This window comes from Delphinapterus leucas, chromosome 5 (assembly GCF_059928025.1).
Source record: "Delphinapterus leucas isolate spDelLeu-1000000601 "Yukka" chromosome 5, BTC_Dleu_Yukka2, whole genome shotgun sequence".
NCBI classification, from domain to species: domain Eukaryota; kingdom Metazoa; phylum Chordata; class Mammalia; order Artiodactyla; family Monodontidae; genus Delphinapterus; species Delphinapterus leucas.
In genome coordinates, this window is record NC_143133.1 from 35,438,250 (window position 1) to 35,463,283 (window position 25,034).

A 25,034-nucleotide genomic window follows, 5' to 3' on the forward strand; every position below is an offset into this window, starting at 1 on the left:
TTTTCAGTTTCAAACATGTGTATTTTATTTTCTTTGTATGATTCACTTTATTTCTCTAAACCAAGGTACCATCTTATGATTACTTTTTTCATATCTAACATTCACTTTTGCCTAATAGCTGTCATACATAATAAATTAAGAGTACTTTCTTTAAGTAAATTACAACTAAAGTTAACATTATGAATAGTAGGTAGATAAGTTCCAATATATCTACTGACGATCTAATTCTGCCTAATAGTTACAAAAGCAAAGAGCAGTAAACAAGTTAATGAATTACCCTTATTTTGAAATAGTTACATTCATAAGATTAAATGTTTTTGGTTTAAGTAATACTCATTCTTTGATAAAAATATTACCTTTGAAAAATTTTCATACATAAAAATATATTTGAGAAACACAAAATGGCCAATAGTAAAAATAATACAATTAAATAAGAATGTGTTTTATTGATAGAAATGCCAAAATATAATTCATTTGGTGTATGTTATTTTCTACTCTGAGTATTAGCCATAATTTGGCAATTAGCCATTTTATCCAATTTAAATCTGGAATTTAATTCTCCCAGACATATTCTTACTATTTTACCAAGTGCAGAAAGCTTGACTTCTGTTACCATATTCAAACAGTTTCTAATTTCTCAAAAAGTTGCACTTTAGGGCTTCCCTGGTGGCGCAGTGGTTGAGAGTCCGCCTGCCGATGCAGGGGACACGGGTTCGTGCCCCGGTCCGGGAGGATCCCACCGCAGCTGGGCCCGTGAGCCATGGCCACTGAGCCTGCGCGTCCGGAGCCTGTGCTCCGCAACGGGAGAGGCCCCAACAGTGAGAGGCCCGCGTACCGCAAAAAAAAAAAAAAGTTGCGCTCTAAAAATCATATGTAAATATTTTAGAGCCTTAAATATATTTTCCTATAACAATTATGTTATATATAGTTACATAGATAAATACTATGGAGATTTATATGATACAGTATGAATTCAATTTTAGAGGTAATAGGAAAGTATAGTCTCAGTCAAACTTGACTTATTCATCCTTATCTAAACCTGAACTTGTCTCTGGATGCTTTTAAATGGCATGTTGACAATATCCTTATGAGGGATTCCTCATTTTGTCAATCATGTAGACATTATCCATATTAGTTGTCTTGAATTTTCTTTTTAAAAAGTTAAACATACATAAGAAAAATGGAGGTCTTGGGGTACAGAATTCATATTTTTAAGCACTTAATACACATCTTTCCAATTCCATCCAGCAGACATATGAGTTCTGATAATGTGTTAGGCACAGCAGCAAATAATCAATACCTTTCACTTACATTATTTCTATTGATCGTTACTTCACCACTAAGAGAGGGGGGTTCTTATTTCTATTTTAAAAATAATGGAGTTCAAAAAGTTAAATAAGTGACAGGATAGGGTTTGAACCTTGATCTGCCTGATTCCTAAGACTATGCCATAATTATTCTATGCTGCCTTTATACAAGCAAAATCTTTTTCAGTTTGTTTACCAGAAGAGAGATAACCCTGGCCCCGGAAACTCCTCTGAAACTCATTTTAAACTCCATTAACAAGATAGCCAACAAAATGGTTTTGCTTGTTTTTATATAGGTATATGGCCATTATTGATCCCTTGAAGCCCAGACTGTCTGCCACTGCAACCAAGATTGTCATTGGAGGCATTTGGATTCTAGCATTTCTACTTGCCTTCCCTCAGTGTCTTTACTCCAAAACCAAAGTCATGCCGGGCCGTACTCTTTGCTATGTGCAATGGCCAGAAGGTCCCAAACAACATTTCACGTAAGTTAACGCTCTATTACAATTTTCAACTAAATGTGTTGAACACGTAATGAACTACAGGTTGGGAGCAACTATTACATAGATAAGCCATAGATATTTCCTTCAAGGGCTCACACATTACTTGGGAAAGAGACACGTAAAAATACTATACTACAATATGATATAGTCAATTTGTTTGTATAAGTTACAAAGGTTTCTAACTGGAAAAATGTGAAGACCTCTATGTGGGGTAGCTCTGGAGAGTTTCTGGAGGAACTGATAAGATCACTGGAAATGAAAGTGCAAAGGAAAGCCAGGTTGTTATCCACTGAGAAACGAGCCAGAAGGGAGGAACTGAAACCCAAAGGTGCAGATTGCTCTTTTAAGAAGACTGGCTGAAGGGAAAGGAAGTCTTAGTAGGTTCTTGGTTGTGTTCCTTTGTTTTAGCATTAAAGAAACTTAAGCACTAGGTTAGAAAGGAAATAGGAATGCTATATGATAGAATTTGATATTTCATAATTTGAACCCACCTTAAGAAAAGCAAATGAAAAAAACATAATTGTTCAATTGTTTGCATTTTGGGTTTTATGCTGACCATTTAAATTTTGTTTCAAAAAATTCTTATTTAGTGAACTATTTTTTCCTTTAAAAATAACAAATGATGCAAATACAGTGATCATCTTTTAAAGCAGCCATTTTATCAAACTCTGCTCTACTCAGCATGCAGACTTTTAAAGAAAAACATTAAGAAGTACTTATTAAAGGAAAAGCAGGCAGCAGTTATGAAACTGAGGACTGCATCTATCCATTATATACTATTAATAATTCTTAGGTTGTATGATAACAAAATTAATTTAATCAAAATAATAAAATTAAATTATTTGTTGACTTAATTCCCCATTGACTTAGTTAATACTTAATAAGCTATCAGGGTACAGAAATCAAGAAGATTTAAGATTCCCTTTACCAAAAAAAAAAAACAAAAAAAAACTGGGATTGAGAAGACTAGCATGCCAAGCTCTTTAATTAACTTAAAGCCTTCATAAGATAGTAGAAGCCACCCAAAAGTTTATACAAATTCTAATTTGGCTATTATGTTATTGGTTGCCCTTCTAGTCCTCCCTAATTGCATCCTGATAATTTTTATTGAAAGCTATGAAATCCCAAAATTTAGTTATAATTTATAGTATAATAATTTTGATGTGACTAACACACCTGTATATTATTTACCAAATTTAATGATGCAATCAAATGTACCATGACTTTGGAAAAATGCCAGTGTGACTCAGAGCATCTAGTCACATTTTCTTCATTTGGTTGAAGAATGATTTATTTCAAATATGACTGATGTTGTAGGATATATGTAATAGTTTTACATAGGAGAAAATATGTCAATTCATCAGTTTAATATGTCCCATCTCTTTTCCTCCGATTATACATTTAATTAGGTTAGCTCAATGACTACCAAGCAGAGAAAAGGCATTCATCCTGAGCTTCTATGCAAGGGAGAACGCGTGTAGTTTAAATGAGCACTACAGTTCAGCTATAGTTTTCATACACGAAGTAAAGATTGACAAAGATCAACTGGTAGCATCTGGATGATTGTAAGTGACAATAGCATAGTACTGTGATGGGTTTCTGAAATGAGGACTTAGAGAAAATGTGGGAATAATCTTTGGCATGTTCAATTATGACTTAAAATGGAATGAATTCAAAGTCTTACTATTTCATTTCAGTACGCTCTTCAGCATATATTTTTCTTATTTCTTACAGTTACCATATTATTGTTATTATACTGGTTTACTGTTTCCCATTGCTCATCATGGGTATCACATACACCATTGTTGGAATCACTCTCTGGGGAGGAGAGATCCCAGGGGACACCTGTGACAAGTATCATGAGCAGCTAAAGGCTAAAAGGAAGGTACTGTTTCATATAATTTATCCAGCATTTGTGTGAAGAGAAGGGAAAAAACCTAGTTATGGCATTTTAATATAATATGATTTGATGCTTGACTCCTACTTTTTTCCTGTTTTTTTTAATCAATTTTAATTTTACTTTCCTTTTATCTTCTATAAGCCACTGGCCATGTACAATATCAGTCTGGGATATTGTTACTTCCTTACAGAAAGACTTTTTATTACCTTTTGCAGAGCATTCTTAATTACACCACGTGAAACTTCTGAAATTTCACTGTAGGAGTCCCAGTGGATTGTATTTCTGCAGCTCTAGCTATCTTTGTCCTTTATTGAACAGAATGCCTCTATGTACTATATAGTCTTTCAGAAGTTTCATTTATCCCACATGCCGCGGAGCAACTAAGGCTGTGTGCCACAACTACTGAGTCTGTGCTCTAGAGCCGGCGAGCCACAGCTACTGAGCCCGTGTGCCACAGCTACTGAAGCCCATGCGCCTTGAGCCTGTGCTCCACAACAAGAGAAGCCACCGCAATGAGAAGCCCGCACACCACAATAAAGAGTAGCCCTCACTCGCCGCAACTACAGAAAGCCTGCACATGGCAATGAAGACTCAACACAGCCAAAAATAAATAAATAAATAAATGTGTTTAAAAAAATGTATATTATCATCCAGGTATAAAACCAACATTTTAGTAGTAGATTTTCTAGGGAAATTAAAGTCAAAAACCATGAACTTATCTTTTTAAGTATCTGTCATGTATAACACAATATTTCCCCAACAAAGAAAAATAAATATTGTAAGCACTTTTATATAGAAGTTCCTAATTTTTTACCAAGTATTTTTCATTAAGATATTTTGAGAAAAGTTTGTATTTTGGCTGATAAATCAAAGAACACCATTAGAACACACCTGCCTTTCATACTGCTGAAATTATATAAATAGTTTAATTAATCAGGATATAATGAAAATTTATCCAACTGGGTATTTCAAAACCCCATTGTCTTAAAGGAAAATAACTAAAATCAAAACAAAGTCAAAAAACACCTAAAATTTATAACAGATATGAATAATATTATCATGAAATACTTCTAATTGAAGCAGTGAAGTGTAAAGAAAACTAATAGCTGTTCGTTCCCTCTCTCTAACTTCTGCCCCACCGGGGATACAACTTGCAATCGGGTGTACCGCCTACCTCTAAGCTTTGCATTGATCGCAAATGTCACTTGCTTTGATTAAATCTTCTTCCTAAGTGGCAGTGGATAGGAATTATTTTGAAAAGCCTAGAAAAGTTTCTGTGTATTCCTTTCTAGTTTGCTACAGTACTTGAGAAGTGGAAGTGTTTATTTCTTTCAAAAAATATAAGAAAAGATAGCACTTTAGGAGGAAATATCTGCAGCCCTTTAGTGTGTGGCAATCACTTGAAAAGATTCCTCTATGGATTACCCATTAATATTTCTCATGCTGCAATTACAGGTGCAGGGAAGATTGCAACCAAGTTTACACAATGTGGATTTCTCAAAGGAAAATTAAGTTTAGCATATGAAATCAATAACAAGTGCTACCATCAACATAGAGAAATTTGTTGCATTTCTATACACTAATAGCAAACTTTCAGAAAGAGAAATTAAGAAAACAATAACACTTACAATTGCATCAAAAAGAATAAAATATCTAGGAATAAGCTTAACCAAGGAGGTGAAACACCCATACACTGAAAACAATGAGACAGTGATGAAAGAAATTGAAGAAGACACAAATAAATGGAAAGATGTTTTGTGTTCATGGATTGGAAGAATTAATATTGTTAAGATGCTCATAGTACCTAAAGCAATCTATAGATTCAATGCAATTCCTATCAAAATTCTAATAGCATTTTTCACAGAAATAGAACAAATAATTATAAAATTTGTATGGAACCACATACAAACACTGAATAGCCAAACCAATCTTGAGAAAGAAAAACCAAGCTGAAGGCAGCATGCTTCCTGATTTCAAACTATATTACAGAGCTATAGTAATTAAAACAGTATGGTATTGGCATAAAAACAAACGCATTTATCAATGGAACAGAATAGAACCCAGAAAAGAACCCACACGTATATGCTCAAGAAATTTACAACAAAGGAGCCAAGAATATACAATGGGGAAAGGACAGTCTCTTCAATAAATGGTGTTGAGAAAACTGGACAGCAACATATAAAAGAATGAACCCGGACCACTATCTTACAATTTTCAATACTTCAGAACATGCTCTTGTGAGAATAGTATCAATTATTGTCAATTTTATAAAATCACTCTTTATATGGATAGATTAGATTAAATCAAACTCTTCTAGTGGTTTCATAATATGTTTGTTGTGTAAAATTTAAATGTAGCTGAAGTTTATTTATGTAAGTTGTGGAATGAGACTCCAGTATTATTTTCTAGATGTTTTCCTGTTATATCTACCTCCATTTATTGAGTAACCCATCTTTTTCAACACTAACTTAAAATGATACAATTATCATATTCTAAGTTCTCCAATGTGTTTGAGGCTCAGTCTCCTTTCTACTCTGTTTTATCTGGCAGTTCATGCATTATCACCATACTGGTTAAATTAATGAAGCTTTATATGTACTTTAATATCTGATAGGGCAACTCTTCACCTCTATTTACTTTTTTTCCCAGAATTTTCTCAGTGATTCTTGTTTATTTTTACATATAAAAATTCATAAAATCCTTTTGTTTAGTTAAAAATGATTTTTTATTTATGGAATTAGATTATATTTAAACTTTGAGAGAATTGGAAAATACATATTCAGAGAAATATAGAATGGGTTGATGAATGGATAAACAAATGGCATTCTTTTATGTTACTCTTAGACAATTTAATGTAATGAATGGGAACAGAGACTCTTATTCAGTGTGCCAAGTTCAAATGCTGACTCTGGCACATACCTTGGGGAATATAGCCTATCTGAGCCTCAGAGAGGTTACAATCCCTATAAGCTGAAATGAAAATAATAATAATGCATATACTATGTGGCTGTATAGGGATTAAATGAGGCAATACTTGTTAGGTACTTCAAAAAGTGCCTGGCACATAGAACTGTTCTCAGTAAATGGTACCCGTTACTTTAGGCACTTTACTGTAAATATATATGCCAGTACTGTGAAGATAAGAAAGCATCATGTGGTAGAAAAGTAAAGAGGTATAAAACTGGCCATTTATCTTTTTAAACATAATATTGACCTACATTTTACAGTGAGTCACAGTTTCTAAATAACTCTCACATGAATATTATTTAATTCTCACAGTATCTATGTGATTTTTTCTTGTTTTACATAAAAATGAAATTGAATCTCAAACTCACAAAATTAATATGTAGCAGAACTTGGACTTGAATCCTGGACAAAAGTTTTTAGAGTTGAGTTCTTTTAGAGAACTTGCTCAAAGGACCAGGTTTCAGAAGGATACTTTACGTCTGAGTATTTATATTATACAAGTTGTATTCTCATACATAGACTGTACTAATCTCCACAATATCCCCAGGAGGTAAGCCTAGTGGAAACTATTTTCTTCCATTTTTAACAAATCAGGAAACTCAAGCTCTTTTACCTTGCTTAAGTAGTTCTTAATGTAGACTTAAATAGTCTTAACTAGACTGTTTGAATAATTGAAATTTCACTTATCTCAACAATATATCATTTAATATCCATTTACAATTCTTCAGTTTATAATTAAACCTCATTTAAAAATAAGTTCAAGTACTGTTAGAGTATACAAAAAAACAGAGGAGGAAAGAATAAGGTACTTTAAAATTAGGTTAGATTAAATTAAAATGATGGTTGGTAATGTCCCTAAGAAATGCGGGGCATTTTACCACAGGTAAATTCCCAAATCTGTTGTAGACTACTGAAGAGAAGTGCTGTACTCACTATTGTCTCCTCAGTGCGTAGCATAATGATTTCTGGATGGTGAATTAATAAATAATTGAAAGAATAAAGTTTTGTGAATCAGCTGCACTCTCATTTTATACATAAGAAAATGCAGTCATGTGATGTGACTTGCTAAAGGTCAAAAATGTTTAAACGGAGAACTAGTTCTGGAAATTAGGCTTCCTGAGTTCCAACCTGATACTCTGCCCCTAGACTCAGCACAGAGAGGAAAGATTTTAGTCTGAATCTTCAGGACAAAGTTCATGTCTTCAGGATTAAATTATATCCTCAGGACCAAAAATGAGGTCTACTTATCTATTGCTGAATAAATGAAACTGTTCTTGAAAGTTTTCCATATTTTGTTAAATAAAAATATTTCTTAGCCCTGCCACTAGTAAAATAATATAGGACTCTCCCCATTATAGATTATTGATATAGTATTCCAGTAAACAAAAATTTCATGTTAGTAAAAAGAATTTACACCATGCATATACTTTTGTTTTTACAAGGGTTTTCTATATCAGTTTGCTAGATGTCAACACATGTATTTTGTGATCAATAAATGGGTGTTAATTATTGGTGATAATGATTATATTAATTAACAAAAATTCATTGGAGTATAGCTGCTTTACAATGTTGTGTTAGTTTCTGCTGTACAGCAAAGTGAATCAGTTATACATAAACATATATCCACTCTTTTTCAGATTCCCTTCCCATTTAGGTCACCACAGAGCACTGAGTAGAGTTCCCTGTGCTATACAGTAGGCTATCATTACAGTAGGTTGTCCATTTTATATATAGTAGTGTATGTCAATCCCAATCTCACAATTCATCCCACTCCCCTCACTCCCCTTGGTAACCATAAGTTTGATATCTACATCTGTGACTCTATTTCTGCTTTGCAAATAATTTCATCTGTACCATTTTCTTAGATTCCACATATAAGCCACATTATGCGATATTTATCTTTCTCTTTCTGACTTACTTCACTCTGTATGACAATCTCTAGGTCAATCCATGTCACTGCAAATGGCATTATTTCAGTCCTTTTTATGGCTGAGTAATATTCCATCGTATATATGTACCACATCTTCTTTATCCATTCCTCTGTTGATGGACATTCAGGTTGTTCCATATCATGGCTATTGTAAATAGTGCTGCAATAAACATCGGGGTGCATGTTTCTTTTTGAATTATGGTTTTCTCTGGGTATATGCCAGGAGTGGGATTGATGGGTCATATGGTAGTTCTATTTTTAGTTTTTTGAGGAACCTCCATACTATTCTCCATAGTGGCAGTGCCAATTTACATTCCCACCAACAGTGCAAGAGGGTTCCCTTTTCTCTACACCCTCTCCATCATTCATTATTTGTAGATTTTTTGATGAAGGCCATTCTGACAGGTGTGAGGTGATACCTCATCGTAGTTGTGATTTGTATTTCTCTAGTAATGAGTGATCTTGAGCATCTTTTCATACATTTTTTGACCATATGTATGTCTTCTTTGGAGAAATGTCTATTTAGATTTTCTGCCCATTGTTTGATTGGGTTGTTTGTTTTCGTGATATTGAGCTGCATGAGCTGTTTGTATATTTTGGAGATTAATCCCTTGTCGGTTACTTCGTTTGCAAATATTTTCTCCCATTCTGAGGGTTGTCTTTTCATCTTGTTTATGGTTTCCTTTCTTGTTTATGGTTTCCTTTGTTGTGTAAAAATTTGAAGTTTAATTAGGCCCCATATTTTATTTTTGTTTTTAGTTTCATTACTTAGGAGGTGGATCAAAAAAGATCTTGCTGTGATTTATGTCAAAGAGTGTTCTGGCTATGTTTTCCTCTAAGCGTTTTATAGTGTCCAGCCTTACATTTAGGTCTTTAATCCATTTTTAGTTTATTTTTGCATATGGTGTTAGGGAGTGTTCTAATTTCATTCTTTTGCACCTAGCTGTCCTGTTTTCCCAGCACCACTTATTGAAGAGACTGTCTTTTCTCGATTGTATATTCTTGCCTCTTTTGTTGTGGATTCGGTGTTCATAGGTGCGTGGGCTTATCTCTGGACTTTCTATCCTGTTCCATTGATCTATATTTCTGTTTTTGTGCCAGTATCATACTGTTTTAATTACTGTAGCTTTGTAGTGTAGTCTGAAGTCAGGGAGCCTGATTTCTCAGGCTCCATTCTTCTTTTTCAAGATTGCTTTGGCTATTCAGGGTCTTTTGTGTTTCCAAACAAATTGTAAATTTTTTTGCTCTAATTCTGTGAAAAATGCCGTTGGTAATTTGATACGGATTGTGTGGAATCTGTAGATTGCTTTGGGTAATATAGTCATTTCCACATTATTGATTCTTCCAATCCAAGAACATGGCATATCTCTCCATCTGTTTGTATCATCTTTGATTTCTTTCATCAGTATCTAGTAGTTTTCTGAGTACAGTTCTTTTCCCTCCTTAGGTAGGTTTATTCCTAGGTATTTTATTCTTATTGGTGTGATGGTAAATGGGATTGTTTCCTTAATTTCTCTTTCTGATCTTTTGTTGTTAGTATATAGTAATGCAAGAGATTTCTGTGTATAAATTTTGTATCCTGCAACTTTACCAAATTCCTTGATGAGCTATAGTATTTTTCTGGTAGCATCTTTAAGATTTTCTATGTATAGTATCATGTCATCTGCAAACAGTGACAATTTTAGTTCTTATTTTCTAGTTTGGATTCCTTTTATTTCTTTCTCTTCTCTGATAGCCATGGCTAGGACTTACAAAACTATGCCAAATAAAAGTGGTGAGTGGACATCCTTGTCTTGTTCCTGATCTTAGAGGAAATATTTCAGCTTTTCACCATTGGGTATGATGTAGGGTTGTCACATATGGCCTTTATTATGTTGATGTAGGTTCCCTCTATGCCCACTTTCTGGAGAGTTTTAATCATAAATTGGTGTTAAAAGTTGTCAAAAGCTTTTTCTGCATTTATTAAGATGATTATATGGTTTTTATTCTTCAGTTTGTTAATGTGGTGTATCACATTGATTTGCGTATATTGAAGAATCCTTGCATCCCTGGGATAAATCCCACTTGATCATGGTGTATGATCCTTTAAATGTGTTGTTGGATTCTGTTTGCTAGTATTTTGTTGAGGATTTTTGCATCTATGTTCATCCGTGGTATCGGCCTGTTATTTTCTTTTTTTGTGATATCTTTGTCTGTTTTTGGTATCAGGGTGATGGTGGCCTTGTAGAATGAGTTTGGGAGTGTTCCTGCCTCTGCAATATTTGGAAAAGTTTCAGAAGGGTAGGTGTTAACTCTTCTCTAAATGTTTGATAGAATTTGCCTGTGCAGCCGTCTGGTTCTGGGCTTTTGTTTGTTGGACATTTTTAAATCACACTTTCAATTTGAGTGCTTGTGACTGGTCTGTTCATATTTTCTGTTTCTTTCTGGTTCAGTCTTGGAAGGTTGTGCCTTTCTAGGAATTTGTCCATTTCTCCATTTATCACTGTATAGTTGCTTATAATAGTCTCTTATGTTCTTTGTATTTCTGTGGTATCCATTGTAATTTCTCCTTTTTCATTTCTAATTTTGATTTGAGACCACTCCCTTTTTTTCTTGATGAGTGTGGCTAAAGATTTATCAATTTTGTTTATCTTCTCAAAGAAAAGAACCAGCTTTCAGTTTCACTGATCTTTGCTACTGTTTTCTTTGTCTCTATTTCATTTATTTCTGCTCTGATATTTATGATTTCTTTCCTTCTACTAACTTTGGGTTCTCTCTGTTCTTTTTCTAGTAGCTTTAGGTATAATGTTAGGTCGTTTATTTGAGATTTTTCTTGTTTCTTAAGGTAAGATTGTATTGCTATAAACTTCCCTCTTAGAACTGTTTTTGCTGTGTCGCATAGATCTAGGATCGATGTTTTCATTGTCATTTGTCTCTAGGTATTTTTTTATTTCCTCTTTGATTTCCTCAGTGACCCATTGGTTATTTAATAACATATTGGTTAGCCTCCATGTGTTTGTGTTTTTTATAGATTGTTTCCTGTAATTGAGTTCTAACCTCTGAGCGTTGTGGTCAGACAAGGTGCTTCATATGATTTCAATTTTCTTAAATTTATTAAGGCTTGATCTGTGACCCAAGATGTGATCTATCCTGGAAAATGTTCCATGTGCACTTGAGAAGAAAGTGTATTCTGCTGCTTTCAAATGGAATGCCCTGTAAATATCAGTTAAGTCTATTTGGTCTAATGTGTCATTTAAGGCTGTATTTCCTTATTAATTTTCTGTCTGGATGATCTGTCCATTGGTGTAAGTAGGGTGTTAAAGTCCCCCACTATTATTGTGTTACTGTTGATTTCCCCTTTTACGGCTGTTACCATTTGCCTTATATATTGAGGTGCTCCTATGCTGCATATATAAATATTTACAATTTAGTGTCTTCTTCTTGGATTGATCCCTTGATCATTATGTAGTGACCTTCCTTGTCTCTTGTATCAGTCTTTATTTTCAAGTCTATTTTGTCTGATATGAATATTGCTACTCTGGCTTTCTTTTGATTTCCATTTGCATGGAATATCTTTTTCCATCCCTTCATTTTCAGTCTGTATGTATCCCTAGGTCTGAAGTGGGTTTCTTGTAGACAGCCTATATCGGGCCTTGTTTTTGTATCCATTCAGTCAAAGTCTTTTGGTTTGAGCATTTAATCCATTTACATTTAAGGTAATTATTGATATGTAGTTCTATTGCCAATTTCTTAATTGTTTTGGGTTTGTTTTTGTAGGTGTTTTTTCTTCCTTTCCTCTTTTGTTCTCTTTGCTTGTGATCTGATGACCATCTTTAGTGTTGTGTTTGGGCTGCTTTTTCTTTTTTGTGTGTGTATCTATTGTAGTTTTTTGGTTTGTGTTTTCCATGAGGTTTTGATAAAGCAGTCTATATATATACAAGGTTGTTTTAAGTTGCTGGTCTCTTCATTTCAAATGCAATTCCCATTTCCAACTTCTCTTCTCACTGTTGCTGATTTTAATATATTTTTATGGATGATTTCCAGCCTTTACTGTATGTTTGCCTTTACCAGTTAGCTTTCCCATTTGTGATTTTCTTGTTTCTAGTTGTGGTCTCTTTGAAGTTTTTTTTTCCCTGCCTAGAGAACTTCCTTTAGCATTTGTTGTAGGGCTGGTTTGGTGGTGCTGAATTCTCTTAGCTTTTGCTTGTCTGTAAAGCTTTTGATTTCTCCACTGAATCTGAATGACAGCCTTGCTGTGTAGAGTGTTCTTGGTTGTATGTTTTTCCCTTTCATTACATTAAACATATCCTGACACTCCCTCCTGGCTTGCAGAGTTTGTGCTGAAAAGTCATCTGATAACCTTATGGGGATTCCCTTGTATGTGATTTGTTGCTTTCCCTTGTTGTTTTTAATATTTTTTCTTTGCATTTAATTTTTGTTAGTTTGATGAATATGTATCTCGGCATGTTCCTTCCTGGGTTTATCCTGTATGGGACTCTCTGCACCTCCTGGACTTGGGTGACTATTTCCTTTTCCACATTAGGGAAGTTTTTGACTATAATCTCTTCAAATATTTTCTCAGGCCCTTTCTCTTTCTCTTCTTCTTCTGGGACTTCTGTAATTCAAATGTTCTTGTGTTTGATGTTGTCGCATAGGTCTCTGAGACTGTCCTTTTTTCTTTATTCTGTTCCATGGCAGTGATTTCAACCATTTTGTCTTCCAGCTCACTTATCCATTCTTCTGCCTCAGTTATTCTGCTATTGATTCCTTCTAGAGTATTTTTCATTTCAGTTATTGTATTGTTCATCTCTGTTTGTTCTTTAGTTCTTCTAGGTCTTCATTAAACATTTGTTGCATCTTCTCAATCCATGCCTCCATTCTTTTTCCGAGATCTTGGATCATCTTTACTATCATTATTCTGAATTCTTTTTCAGGTCGATTGACTATCTCCTCTTCGTTTAGTTGTTCTGTAGGTTTTTATCTTGCTCCTTCATCTGCAACTGATTTCTCTGTCATCTCATTTTGTCTAACTTTTTGTGTTTATGGTATCTTTCCACAGCCTGCAGGATCACAGTTCCTCTTGCTTCTGGTTTCTGCCCCCTGGTGGGTGAGCTGGATATTGAGCTGGGCCTCCCCTTTGCTCTGTGGTTGTCACTGCCCTGTCAGGGGTATGGTGTGCTCCCTAGTTGTTGAAGTAGAGGCCCTGAGATATGCTTCTTAGCTGTGTTTCTGATCTGTGATGCAAGGTAGGCAGGATTGAAGTACTCCCACTGGGAGAGAATCCTCTGAGTATTCCTCCTCTGGGGTTGTTCACCTGTGAGTGCGCTCTGTTGTGTCCCCTTTCATGCTTTGTGCAGGCTCATAAAGTACACTGTTGTTGGCACTGCTGTCAGTCCCACCTTAACCTTGGGTATGCTGGCAGATGGTCCTGGTGACTCACAGGTCAAATACTCACGGTATTTTGCCATTCCATCTTTACATAATCTTTGCAACAAGGGACAGTGCAGTCCTTAAAAGTGCCTAGAATGACACCTGTCTGCCCCCCACATAGTGCTCTATAAGTGATTCTGACTCTTGATTTTGTATGACAGCTAGTTCCCGATAACCTACTGTTTTCATTTACCATTATTCATATGACCCAGCTTTTAAGTAACTTCATATATATCATTTTTTTTCATTTTCATGTATCCTGAATGACAAATGTAAATTTTGCTGAGGATTTTGTACATTAGCCCAAAGGGAGAATTTGCCTCTCAGAACATAAAACTCTTTTGTCATTTCTTTACAAGTCAGCTCCCAGGCAATTGTATGTGTCTCTCTCTCCCTCTTCACCTTTCCTTCTTGCAGCCTCTACTTGATCCATTTCTCTGCCTCAGAAAGCCTATTCACCCATTATTTTTCAAGACAAATCCAGCACAGTTCCTATAATCCAAACTGTAGCACAGATCCTATGATTCAAATAATTCCAAACTTGCAATCCCCACCTACATCCGTTACCCTTCTCAGCAAACGCAATATTCTCCATAGACCCAATTTCACTCTCCTTCAAGTCAGGAGAGGATTATAAATAGAAAACTAATGTTGTTGTTGTTGTTATTGTTGTTTCTGTCACACCAGGTTGCACATGAACCCTTTATGCATGTGATCTAATTACTTGCTCCAAGTCTTTTCAGATGTCTTTCTGCTACTGTTTTCATTTTTATTTCACTTCTGAAAAGATTTCAGAGAGACTTTCACCTCTACTACTTTGCTTAAGTAGTAGATCCCCCAAAGGACTATGATTCTCTGTACTTCTATGTGCTTCACGCAGTGTATTTCCAAACTTATGGATTTTTAAAATTATTTGTATTTCTCCCAAACCTGTTTTTAACCTGTTTTTATTTGGAAATATTTATATTGGTGAAATAATATACTGTAAGTAGTTCTTACCTTTGGACTCTCAGATATTAGCGTCAGATTATTTCTGCCTTATTATTTCATCATTCGCCAACATGATCTGAAATGAAAATTATATAAAGTCTCTGAAATAGAAATTCCTAAAGCCTTTTTCCATGGCCATCTAAGCCCAGATGAAAAGAATGGTTTTCACCGACACCTTAAAGGAACACATACATGCCTCACATATTAAATCTGTAAAGGAAAAAAGCATCCTAAAAGAACTGAAAACAATGGACAGAATAGTAGTTGCAAAACCAAGGGAATAGGAACTCCAGTAATAATTAGAATAAACAACAGGTCCTTCAAACGCTACCCATGCTGATTAAAAAGCAGAAGATCAAGTATTAGATAATAGTTCCCTTCATACACAGTGCCTCAAGGAAATTGAAAACTAATGACTGGTGACAATAAGTTTGTATGCCACATTTAATCCAGTTTGAACAAGAGAGAGTGTTCAATTTTAGACAAGGCTTCATGGAGAACTAGAAGACACTTTTTCTTTCACTTGACTGAGAATACAAGCCAGGTCTCCATCATTACAATACCTGGAACATTAAAATCTAACTTCTAGACATAAGATTTCATGAGGCATCTCCTGGAACATTTCATTATCAGACCACATATTTTCACTAGGAAGTATTCAGTACAGTGAGCACAAACTCCAGTGTTTTGAGGCAATAAATAAATCAGCTTACATTTACTTAAGGATCATCTGTAATACAATGAATGGGAGATCTTAGGCCTTACAATTCCATTTCTATTGCTCTCTTATCTTTTTCCTATAAGTTATCTGAGAATTTAGGCAGCTTTGAGCACATGATTCAGAGGTAAAGGTGTATACCCATACCTTCTTCAAGTCTCATAGCCTGAGATGGGAGGCATAGTTCAGGGACATTTTGCTGTGATGATCTCAGTTCTTAATGTATATAAGGCATATCAATGGCTACTCTGTTATATTCTGTGATAACAAACCAAAAAATTTTGTTATAAGCAAAAGGGACTATTTTCCAGACATGAATTTATTAATGGTACTTTAAAATTTTAGAGGAAAGTCACAAAATCTCTGTCTTTGGGTGATTTAACAGTACAGATCAGATTCTCATTTCTCTGAAATGGATCAGTTTTTTCATACAACTAAAGTACCAAGTTATACTAGTTGAGGGGAAAAGCGGGGAAAAGCTTATAGCTTTATTTATATTAACTTTAAGTAGTAGGAGAGAGAATTAATCTATTCATTTTTGAATCCTTTATCCAAGAAAATTGTAGGTATACTCCAATTTGAGAGCAGGTAGATCTAGCAAATGACCTCACAACATTCCCATCGATCATTTTTCCCTACGATTCATTTTGATTAAAACTTTAATATGCACTTCATTTTATTTTTGTAAGTGTGATTCCCTAAAGCTGATGAATATCCTTCCCCAGTCACGTTGATACTGGTCTCTTCCAGGTCTGATTGTTCTTACAACTGAGCTCCACGTTTTCACAACAACACAGCTCTTCTGCAGTATTATATTTGGATTCACTTCAATGCAGGGATGGGGGTTCAAGTGGCCACAGACTGCTGACTAGGCTCACTGCCTGCACACCTCATCCAGCTACTGCTATCTTCCTCTGATCACTGTCTTCTTATGTTTTTCATCAATACATTACCTGTGCTCTAGATCCTGGGCACCTCCTTCTCAAGAGTAGTCATCCCTCAATTAAACCATCTCCCTTCTGAACCATGACCTCTTTCACTTCACTATAATTCTCTTCCAAAATGTAAGCATACTCACATCTCTTCCATCTTGTGTTGTTTACATTTGCTTTCTCCTCTTGTTTACCAATCTTTTGCTCCTCTTGTTAATGCTTTGTGACTTCCAACATATCATTCTGCTGAAACTACCCTTGACAAAGATACCTGTGCCTTCTTTGTTGTAAATTCATTGGATACATTCAGTCCTTGATCAGATTGACACAGTAGATACCTTTTATCACTCACCACTTGAGAAGCCTCTCCTTCCATGGAATTTGCCTCCTTTCTCTCTGCAGGATATTCCTCTTTAGTATCCTTTTCTGGCTTTTCTTCCTATACCACTTCAATGCTACTCTTTACCCTGGAGGCCCATTCTTCATATTTTTATAGCTTTCATATACAGTCTTATTTGGATAATTTCATCCACTCCCACGACATCAACATCTTTGAAAATTACTCCCAAATCAACATTAATATTATGCCCATATCTAGACTCCTCTTCTGAGGTTCAGGCTCTGAGCTCCAGATTAAAATTCTATTAACCATCTCTCGCCCCAACCCTATGTATAACAGACAGTTCAAAATAAGCCTGTCAAAATGATATAACTGACTTTGTCGAGACTTTGAAAGTCTTCTTCCCATTTCATAGACTATTACTAATATCCACAGAGTGACCAGAAAAAAGAAACTGGAAATAATCTGTAACATCTCTCTTTCTTCAACTGAAACTCAGTCAATGAGAAAGTCCTTCAAATTAACTCTAAAAGCACTCAAATATATATTTTTTTCTTTCCTAAGTTCCTGCTCTACTTTTGTTTAGACTACATAATTTCTTACCTAGATTAATATACTCATCAATTAATGATCCTCCTGCCTCCATTAAATCTGATTCAAGTAAAATCGATTCTACACTGCTTTCAAAGTAATCTCTCTAAAATCTAAATTTATTAATACTCTCCTTAAAATCCTTTAATGGTTTCTCTGGCCCTCCCTAATCTCACTTCAATCCATCTCTCTTACTTTATTCATCAGTATATCTTATATTATGCGCTACATCCCCAGTCAGTCAAACTATTTGTAGTACTAGAGTGAGGTATGAGCTTTGCATAGTTTATTTATGTGACTAGGACACTCTTCCCCCCACTCTCCCACTCCTTTTCTGCTCCTCTCACCTGGATATTTCCTATTTGTCTTCAAAGCTGTATCACAGGCACTTCTTCCTCTAGAAAGCCTCTTTGAAACTTCCACCCCCAATCTGCATTCAGTGTTTGTCCATGTGCTCCCATTACATCACACAGCAAACCCTAGCATGCAACCTACAACTTTACATAAGAAACATCCATTTGCTTAACTATCTCTTCCAACAAACTTTGCAAAGCTGAAGGGCTCAAGTGAATCATTACTTTAAAAATAATTATTATTACACATGAAAGCTTATACTTATTATGAAAGGCAGAATATTTCAAAATGAATGAAAGTTTTCTATTTCTTTGTTTGCTTATTTGTCTTAAACCATGACTCAAATGACTCACAGTCTTCTAATATTTATGACTCAAATAAAATATTAATATTAAAAGATCATGGCTCATTTTGGCTCTCCAAATCTGGTTTTCATTTTTGATAAGGCATTGTACACCAATTCTCATGTTTTGTGAGTTGCTATCAAAAATAGACTCTAGCTGGAAACAGAAGCAATTAATGTGGACTCAGCACTGCAATGATTTTGCTAGTTTAATGGTCCTAAAAAAGTATTTTTCTCTTCTAGTAGTAGTAGAAACAAAAGAAATGTCTTATTCTAGGAGTGTAATCTTGGAAAGCGATGAGATACTGACAAAATGAATCAAGCATTATTAAGTACTTATCAAATATTTACATAGTCAGAATTGAAATGAAACATCTAATACTTTATTAAATTACTTCAGATATTGTTCTAAGATTTCCATCTGAAGTTTTTACAGTTTTATAATTTTCACATATCTCCTGAAATTCTCCATCTTTTAAGCCATCTGTTTCTGTAAATACTTTAACATATTTTTCATAGTTATTTAAAAACCTTACCTATTAATTGCAAAACCTACTGACTCATTTTTTCTTGATTATGGGTCACATTTTTATATTTCTTTGCATGTACGACAATTTGGAGTTGTATACTGGGTATTGTGAGATATGATGTTAAGACTCAGGGTGCCATTCATCTGAAAAATGCTGTGCTTTCTCTGAGCAGGCAGTTAAGTTGCTGGTAGATCATTCAAATTTGCAGAGGTTTGGTACTTCGTTAGGATGAATCTATTTTAGTTTTGCCCTTGGTTTTAACGTTAATTTCTTAATCCTAGGCATAGTATTTAATCTTAAGGCCTAGACCTTGTGGAAAACCCAAGTTGTCTACTGAGACTCTAGTTTGAAGAGACTCAAACTCTAAACTCTGTCTCTCTTATGAGGAGTAGCTGCTAAAATCTCTCCCCTCTTACAGCCTTTCAGCTGTTTTTCACCTCCTAAGATGCTCGTAGCCTTGTCTTGTGCATTGCAGGGGAAGCCAAGGAATTCGGAGAAGTTTATACATGTATGAATCTCACCCAGGTTATGTAGTCTCCAGTTTCAGCATACTTTTGAACACTCTCCAGTGCCATAAAACAGTTTTGTAGTTGTTATTGTAAGTTATGCTTTTTCCAGAGCTTATAGTTGTTCTTACGGAAAAAGATAGATAGATAGATGATAGAAAGATAGATAGATAGACAGATAGATATACATCTACATATACACACTCAAGTTACTCTGTATATATTATACACAATATACACTCTATATACTCTATATAGTATATACAAACTATACAATATGTTGATGTTTCTGATATTAGAAATATCTTTATAATATATCCTGTCCTTTTTCTTTGGTTGTGTCTTTCATGTGTTGTAGTGACCCACAAATTTATACTAATGTTTCACTTATAATCCAGTAGTCTCCCAGTAACCTCTCTAGGAGTTTCCTCTAGCACAAGTCACTAATTTCTGACATTACTGGTCTAACTGAACCCATAAAATTTAATTTTCTGGAACACCACCAATTTTCCTGACATATCATGAGGAGGACTTAAATTTGATGTTTTAAAATATATTTCTGGAATTGTTAGAGTAAAGGATATTTCTCTTTCCCAGAAATTATTCATGCATCTAAAGGAGTAAATATATAGACAGGTTATTTTTATTTTTCTCAGATGAACTTTGCAAACAAATTGAGATCTTAAATACCAATAAAAAAGATACTGAGATTATATGCCTTGGATTAATTTTACGCTCTAAATATTATAGTTAACAGTTAAATGGGCATTAGAGTCTAGGTATTTTTTAACTTTGTAAAAATATTTATGGTCTTTTTATTGTTCAATTAATATTTTATTAAATACATTTCAAGTTCTTAATTCTCCAGTTATAAAACTAAAATATAAATCAAGAACAAAACATTTATTATTCTTTTTCTTCCTCTGGTAATAATCTTATTCATTTTTTTCCTGTAGGAAAGATTTTCAAGGAACATCTGTTATGTTGTTATCTTATAGAAATATGCTGTGTTGAAGATGTGACAAAGCCATTGTGACTATAAAATGATTGGGCTTGTTATGTTTTAAGCTGTAATGGAAAACATGGAGTGATGCCATATCTCTCTATCTCTATCTCTATTTCTATTCACAATCACATAAACACACAAACTCAGATTAGCAAGAATTATGATTTTAAAAGAGCTGTTTTTAAAACTCCTAATGTTTGCATACCTTCTCCCACAAAATTTGATAGAAGACCTTGGCTCTCCAATACCCAATTTTCATTTTACCCACTGTCCCCAAGCCCACCACCATAGCCCTCCACTGCCTTTATAAAAGCACATTCATAACCAACTTAGGCCTCAGTACCAATAATTTAAAATATGCTTATAAGTTAGTCAGATCTTGGGAATGAAGTAAAAATGAATATCTCAGCATGCCCTGAGTATTTTATGAGCCTGGCATTCTCATTTCCATTTAATCCTCACAATTCCTTGTATGATGAGTGTTCTTATCTCTACTAATAAGGCTATTGATGTTCAGAAAGATTTAATTTACCCAATGTTACATAGCTATTTACAATCAGGGCCTAGATTTAAATCAAAGTCTTTGAGTCCAATGGTCTTGACACTGCTGTACACTACTGTGTAATGAACTTCAAAGTTCGCTTCTAACTATTCCATAAAGTTATGTGCTTAAATGTACACCACTGATCAGCCACTTGATAAGCCATTTAAATTATTTGCCTCAATACTAAATAGAAACAAGTTTAAAACTTATACTTTAAAATATCAGGGAAAGAATTTTTCTCAACAACTCCGTAAATAAGTTATGTGTCTCTTCCAATTTGGGAATTATTCTTCCCAGGCCAAACAATGAATTATGGTATATTAATAGAAATATTAAAACTAATATCAAAAGAAAAATGTTACTTTCTGGAAAATATCAATAGGTAATTACAACTCAAAGGGAAACTCTAGAAAATAATAGACCTAAACACATTGACAAATAAGAACTTGATATTCTAATGTCTTACATTTAGTATTACTAAAGACTGAATTGTGTCTCTACTAAATTCATATGTTGAAGCTCTAACCTCTAATATGACTGTATTTGAAGATAGGGTCTATACAGTGATAATTACAGTTAAATGTGGTCATCAGGATGTGGCCCTGATCCAATAGGATTAGTGTTCTTGTAAGAGGACACACCAGAGAGGTCACTCACTCTCCCTCTCTCCTTAAATACATATGGTGGCCACCTACACACCAGGAAGCAGAACTTCACCAGAAATCAATCATGCCAGTACCCTGAACTCAAACTTCCAGTCTCCAGAACTGTGAGAAAATGCATGTGTGCTATTGAAGCCACTCAGTCGATGGCATTTTGTTATAGCAGCCTGAGCTAATTAAGACAATTATTATTTTATTATTAGCTATTAAAATATAACAATAGCTTTGACAGCAAAGTCCAATTAGGTGGTTATTGCATTAGTCCAGGAGAAAGATAATGATGTTTTCCCAGAGATTATAGTAATAGAGATGACAAGACAAAAAGATTTAGACATATTTAGGTGACTTGGCCAACAGGATTTGCCTAGGTATTGAATGGGGCAGTGAAAATGAGGGGATGCAAAGAAATAAGCATGACTTCTAAATGTCTAGATGGGTGGTGGTGCCACTTACAGAGATAGGGAAGTTCACAGAAAGAACAGCCTTGGAAGGGGGGGTGGGGAGGGGGAGTGGAGAATGGAGGGAAATTTTTTTAATACATAAAATTTGAGATGTCTTTGAGATATTCACACAGGTTACCTATCTGGGGAAGATGGTGGCCTGAGTTCTACCTTCTCATCTGCCACATGCTAAGTCTTCTGAGTGAAGCAGTAACTGTGATAGGAGAGTGGGCAGAGCTCAGCAGGGTGTGTGAAGCCAGAAGGCGGTACAATCAAGGAGAGAAAAGCACAGGGCTTTATGCATCAACCTCATTATTCCGGAGACTGTGAAAGTGCTAATACGCCCACTATGGCCACACGGGGCAGACTAGACTGTCTTTCTCCATCTTCCGAGGACACATAGCTGAACAATAGGAGAGAAGACTGTGCTCCCTCTGTCATGTCAGATTTGCAGTCCTGAAAAGAACACTCAGTTTATCTTTACAGGCAAAGACAGACAGGGCCTAGACTTGGCAAAAGGAAATAAAAACAAGCCTTAGGGAACCCAGCTGCTAGAAACAAGACAGAGAAGCAGAGCACTTAGAATAATCTGTACTTCATGGACTAAAACACAAAAGATAAGATCTCTTAATTATGGCATGAAAATCATGAGACTAAATGTATCATTTTTAAATTTAAGACTCCAGTTGTTGAAAAAGAAGATGTCACCATTGAAAAGTGAAGAAATATATCAAAACACAAACAGATATGCCAAACACCTAAGGATCACAAGGGAAAAAGTAACAGAAGGTTACTTAGCAATGTGGAGTCTAGCTTAGCAATGTGGAGTCATTCACTTGAATAGAATTTAATGTACAGAGAGATGTTCTATTTACCTTTACCTCCAGAATCAGCCTCTTCTACTTCTTGACAACACTCCCTATTAGAAAATAAATTCTTACCTACTAGACTTTTCACTTTAATTAAAACACAGTTAGCTGGGCACCTCCAATACATACCAATAGCATTAATTAAAATGAGCATATAATGCATACAATGCAAGCACAGTACCTTGCACATAACAGGGTCTCAACAAATTTTAGTTTCCCTTCTGTCTTAGGAGGCAACTGTTTGTCCCTTACTTTTACTCTTTGAGATTTTATTTATTATTTATTAACTTACTTATCTATTATCCTCTTTCTTAAACAGTCTTATAAAACTAAATGTACCTACATATTGTTATCTTTTCTGAGTTATTCCTTTCAATAAAAAGCAAATTCTTTCTTTTTACCATTGCTGAAATTAAGGGGAGAAAGCACAAGCTTCTAGAATATGTGTTTTGACTTATATTTACCTTAGGGTATAAATAAATCTACACTGACATAATATCACACACCATAAAAATAAGTTTGTGTATGAAAATAGTTCCTTTAGCCACCATTGAAATAGAATGCAATGAACAATCCAGACATGTATCTATCTTTCTCTATTAGTAACATACTAAAATTCAATTCAATGGCATAATGAAGCCTATGCTATTGTAATGATTAATTTTATGTGTCACCTTGACTGGGCCATCAGATACCCAGATAGCTGGTTAAATATTATGTCTGGGTGTGTCTGTGAGGATATTTCCAGAAGAGATTAGCATTTGAATTGGTGGAATAAGTAAAGCAGATGGTCCTCCCCAATGTAGGTGGACATCATCTCATCTGTTGAGAGCCTAAATACAACAAAAAAGCAGAAGAAGGTTGAATTTGCTCTCTGCCTGACTGCTTAAGTTGTGACATCAATTTTCTCCACCAGCCTTCCTGGGTCTCCATTTTGCAGATGGAAAATTGTGGAAGTTCTCGCCCTCGCTAATTGTTTGAGCCAGTACCATATATATGCATATATATGCAAAATGCTCAATAAATATTTGCAGAATCAATGAATTAACAATGTATGAAGCAATGCCATAATGCCATTAGCTAGACTAATGAGGAATAGATTAGATGATCAGAAAAAAATGTATTCTCCCCTAGATCAAATATATTTTTATATAAAAATGAAAGTGCTCAGAAATTGGACTACTTCTAGGAAGGCCAAAAATATGGAGTATACAATAAGGAGCTGTGCAGTCTAATTGATATCATAGCAGTATTAGTCAGGGTTCTTCAGTGAAACAGAACCAATAGTACAGAATATATTCATTCCTATCTTTCTATATTCATTTTTATATTCATTCATTTCCATGACATTAAATATCATCTGTAGATCTCTGACTCTGAAATATATATTCCAAAGCAACACTTCCTCTATGAGCTCTAGCTTATGCAATAATCAGCTGCATACTTGATGTCCTTGTTTTGGCTACTTCTGAGGTATTTTTAGATTATAATATACAAAACTAATCTTTAAGTCTCCATGTCTGTCATCAAAGCAGACTCTTTCTACAGTCATCCAAATATTAGTAGTTGGCACTTCCATTCACCCAGGTATTAAATTCTGAAAAGAGTCATTTTTAAATTTCCCTTTCCCTCTCACTATCATCTAATTCATCACTAAACCCTAATGAGTCCCTCCTGAAAAATATCTCCCATTTCTGTACTTCTCTCCACTTCCATTGAAATAATTCTCCAAGATACTATCATTACAACAGTCATTAGGTCCACTACCACCGCCTCTCCAACTCATTTCCCCAGATCTACACTTGTTCTCTTCAAATTTATTCTCCATTCAGCATCCAAGATTTTTTATTGAGATATAATTTTAAATATAACATTATATTAGTTTTAGGTATACAACATAATGATTTAATATTTGTATATATTGCTATACGATCACCACAGTAAGTCTGGTTAACATCCATCAGCACACATAGTTATAATTTTTTCTTATTATGGGAACTTTTAAGATCTACTCTCCTAGTAACTTTTAAATATACAGTACAGTATTGTTAACAATAGTCACCATGCTGTACAAGATGATGTTTTTAAATTCTAAATCAACTCATGCAGTCTGCCTAGTTTTTCAGTGGTTCCCCGATATAGTTAAGAAAATAGATCAAAGCTATTGCAAACCCCAAAAATAACCTATGAGAT

General features: G+C 34.7%; 1 protein-coding gene and 1 long non-coding RNA gene across 2 annotated transcripts in view; one reads left to right on the plus strand and one right to left on the minus strand.

The window, feature by feature from the left end:
- The window catches only part of TACR3 (tachykinin receptor 3), a 61,216-nt gene that overhangs the window by 23,600 nt on the left and 12,582 nt on the right, over window positions 1–25,034 (plus strand). Inside the window, exons 2-3 of the mRNA XM_022567158.2 lie at window positions 1,604–1,792; window positions 3,545–3,695. Coding sequence (XP_022422866.2) covers window positions 1,604–1,792; window positions 3,545–3,695 — 340 coding nt within the window. The remainder of the gene's footprint in view (window positions 1–1,603; window positions 1,793–3,544; window positions 3,696–25,034) is intronic.
- Window positions 6,446–25,034, minus strand: part of LOC149749115 (uncharacterized) — a 239,093-nt gene continuing 220,504 nt past the window's right edge. The window contains exon 4 of the long non-coding RNA XR_016393229.1: window positions 6,446–15,082. This is a non-coding gene — a long non-coding RNA (uncharacterized LOC149749115). The remainder of the gene's footprint in view (window positions 15,083–25,034) is intronic.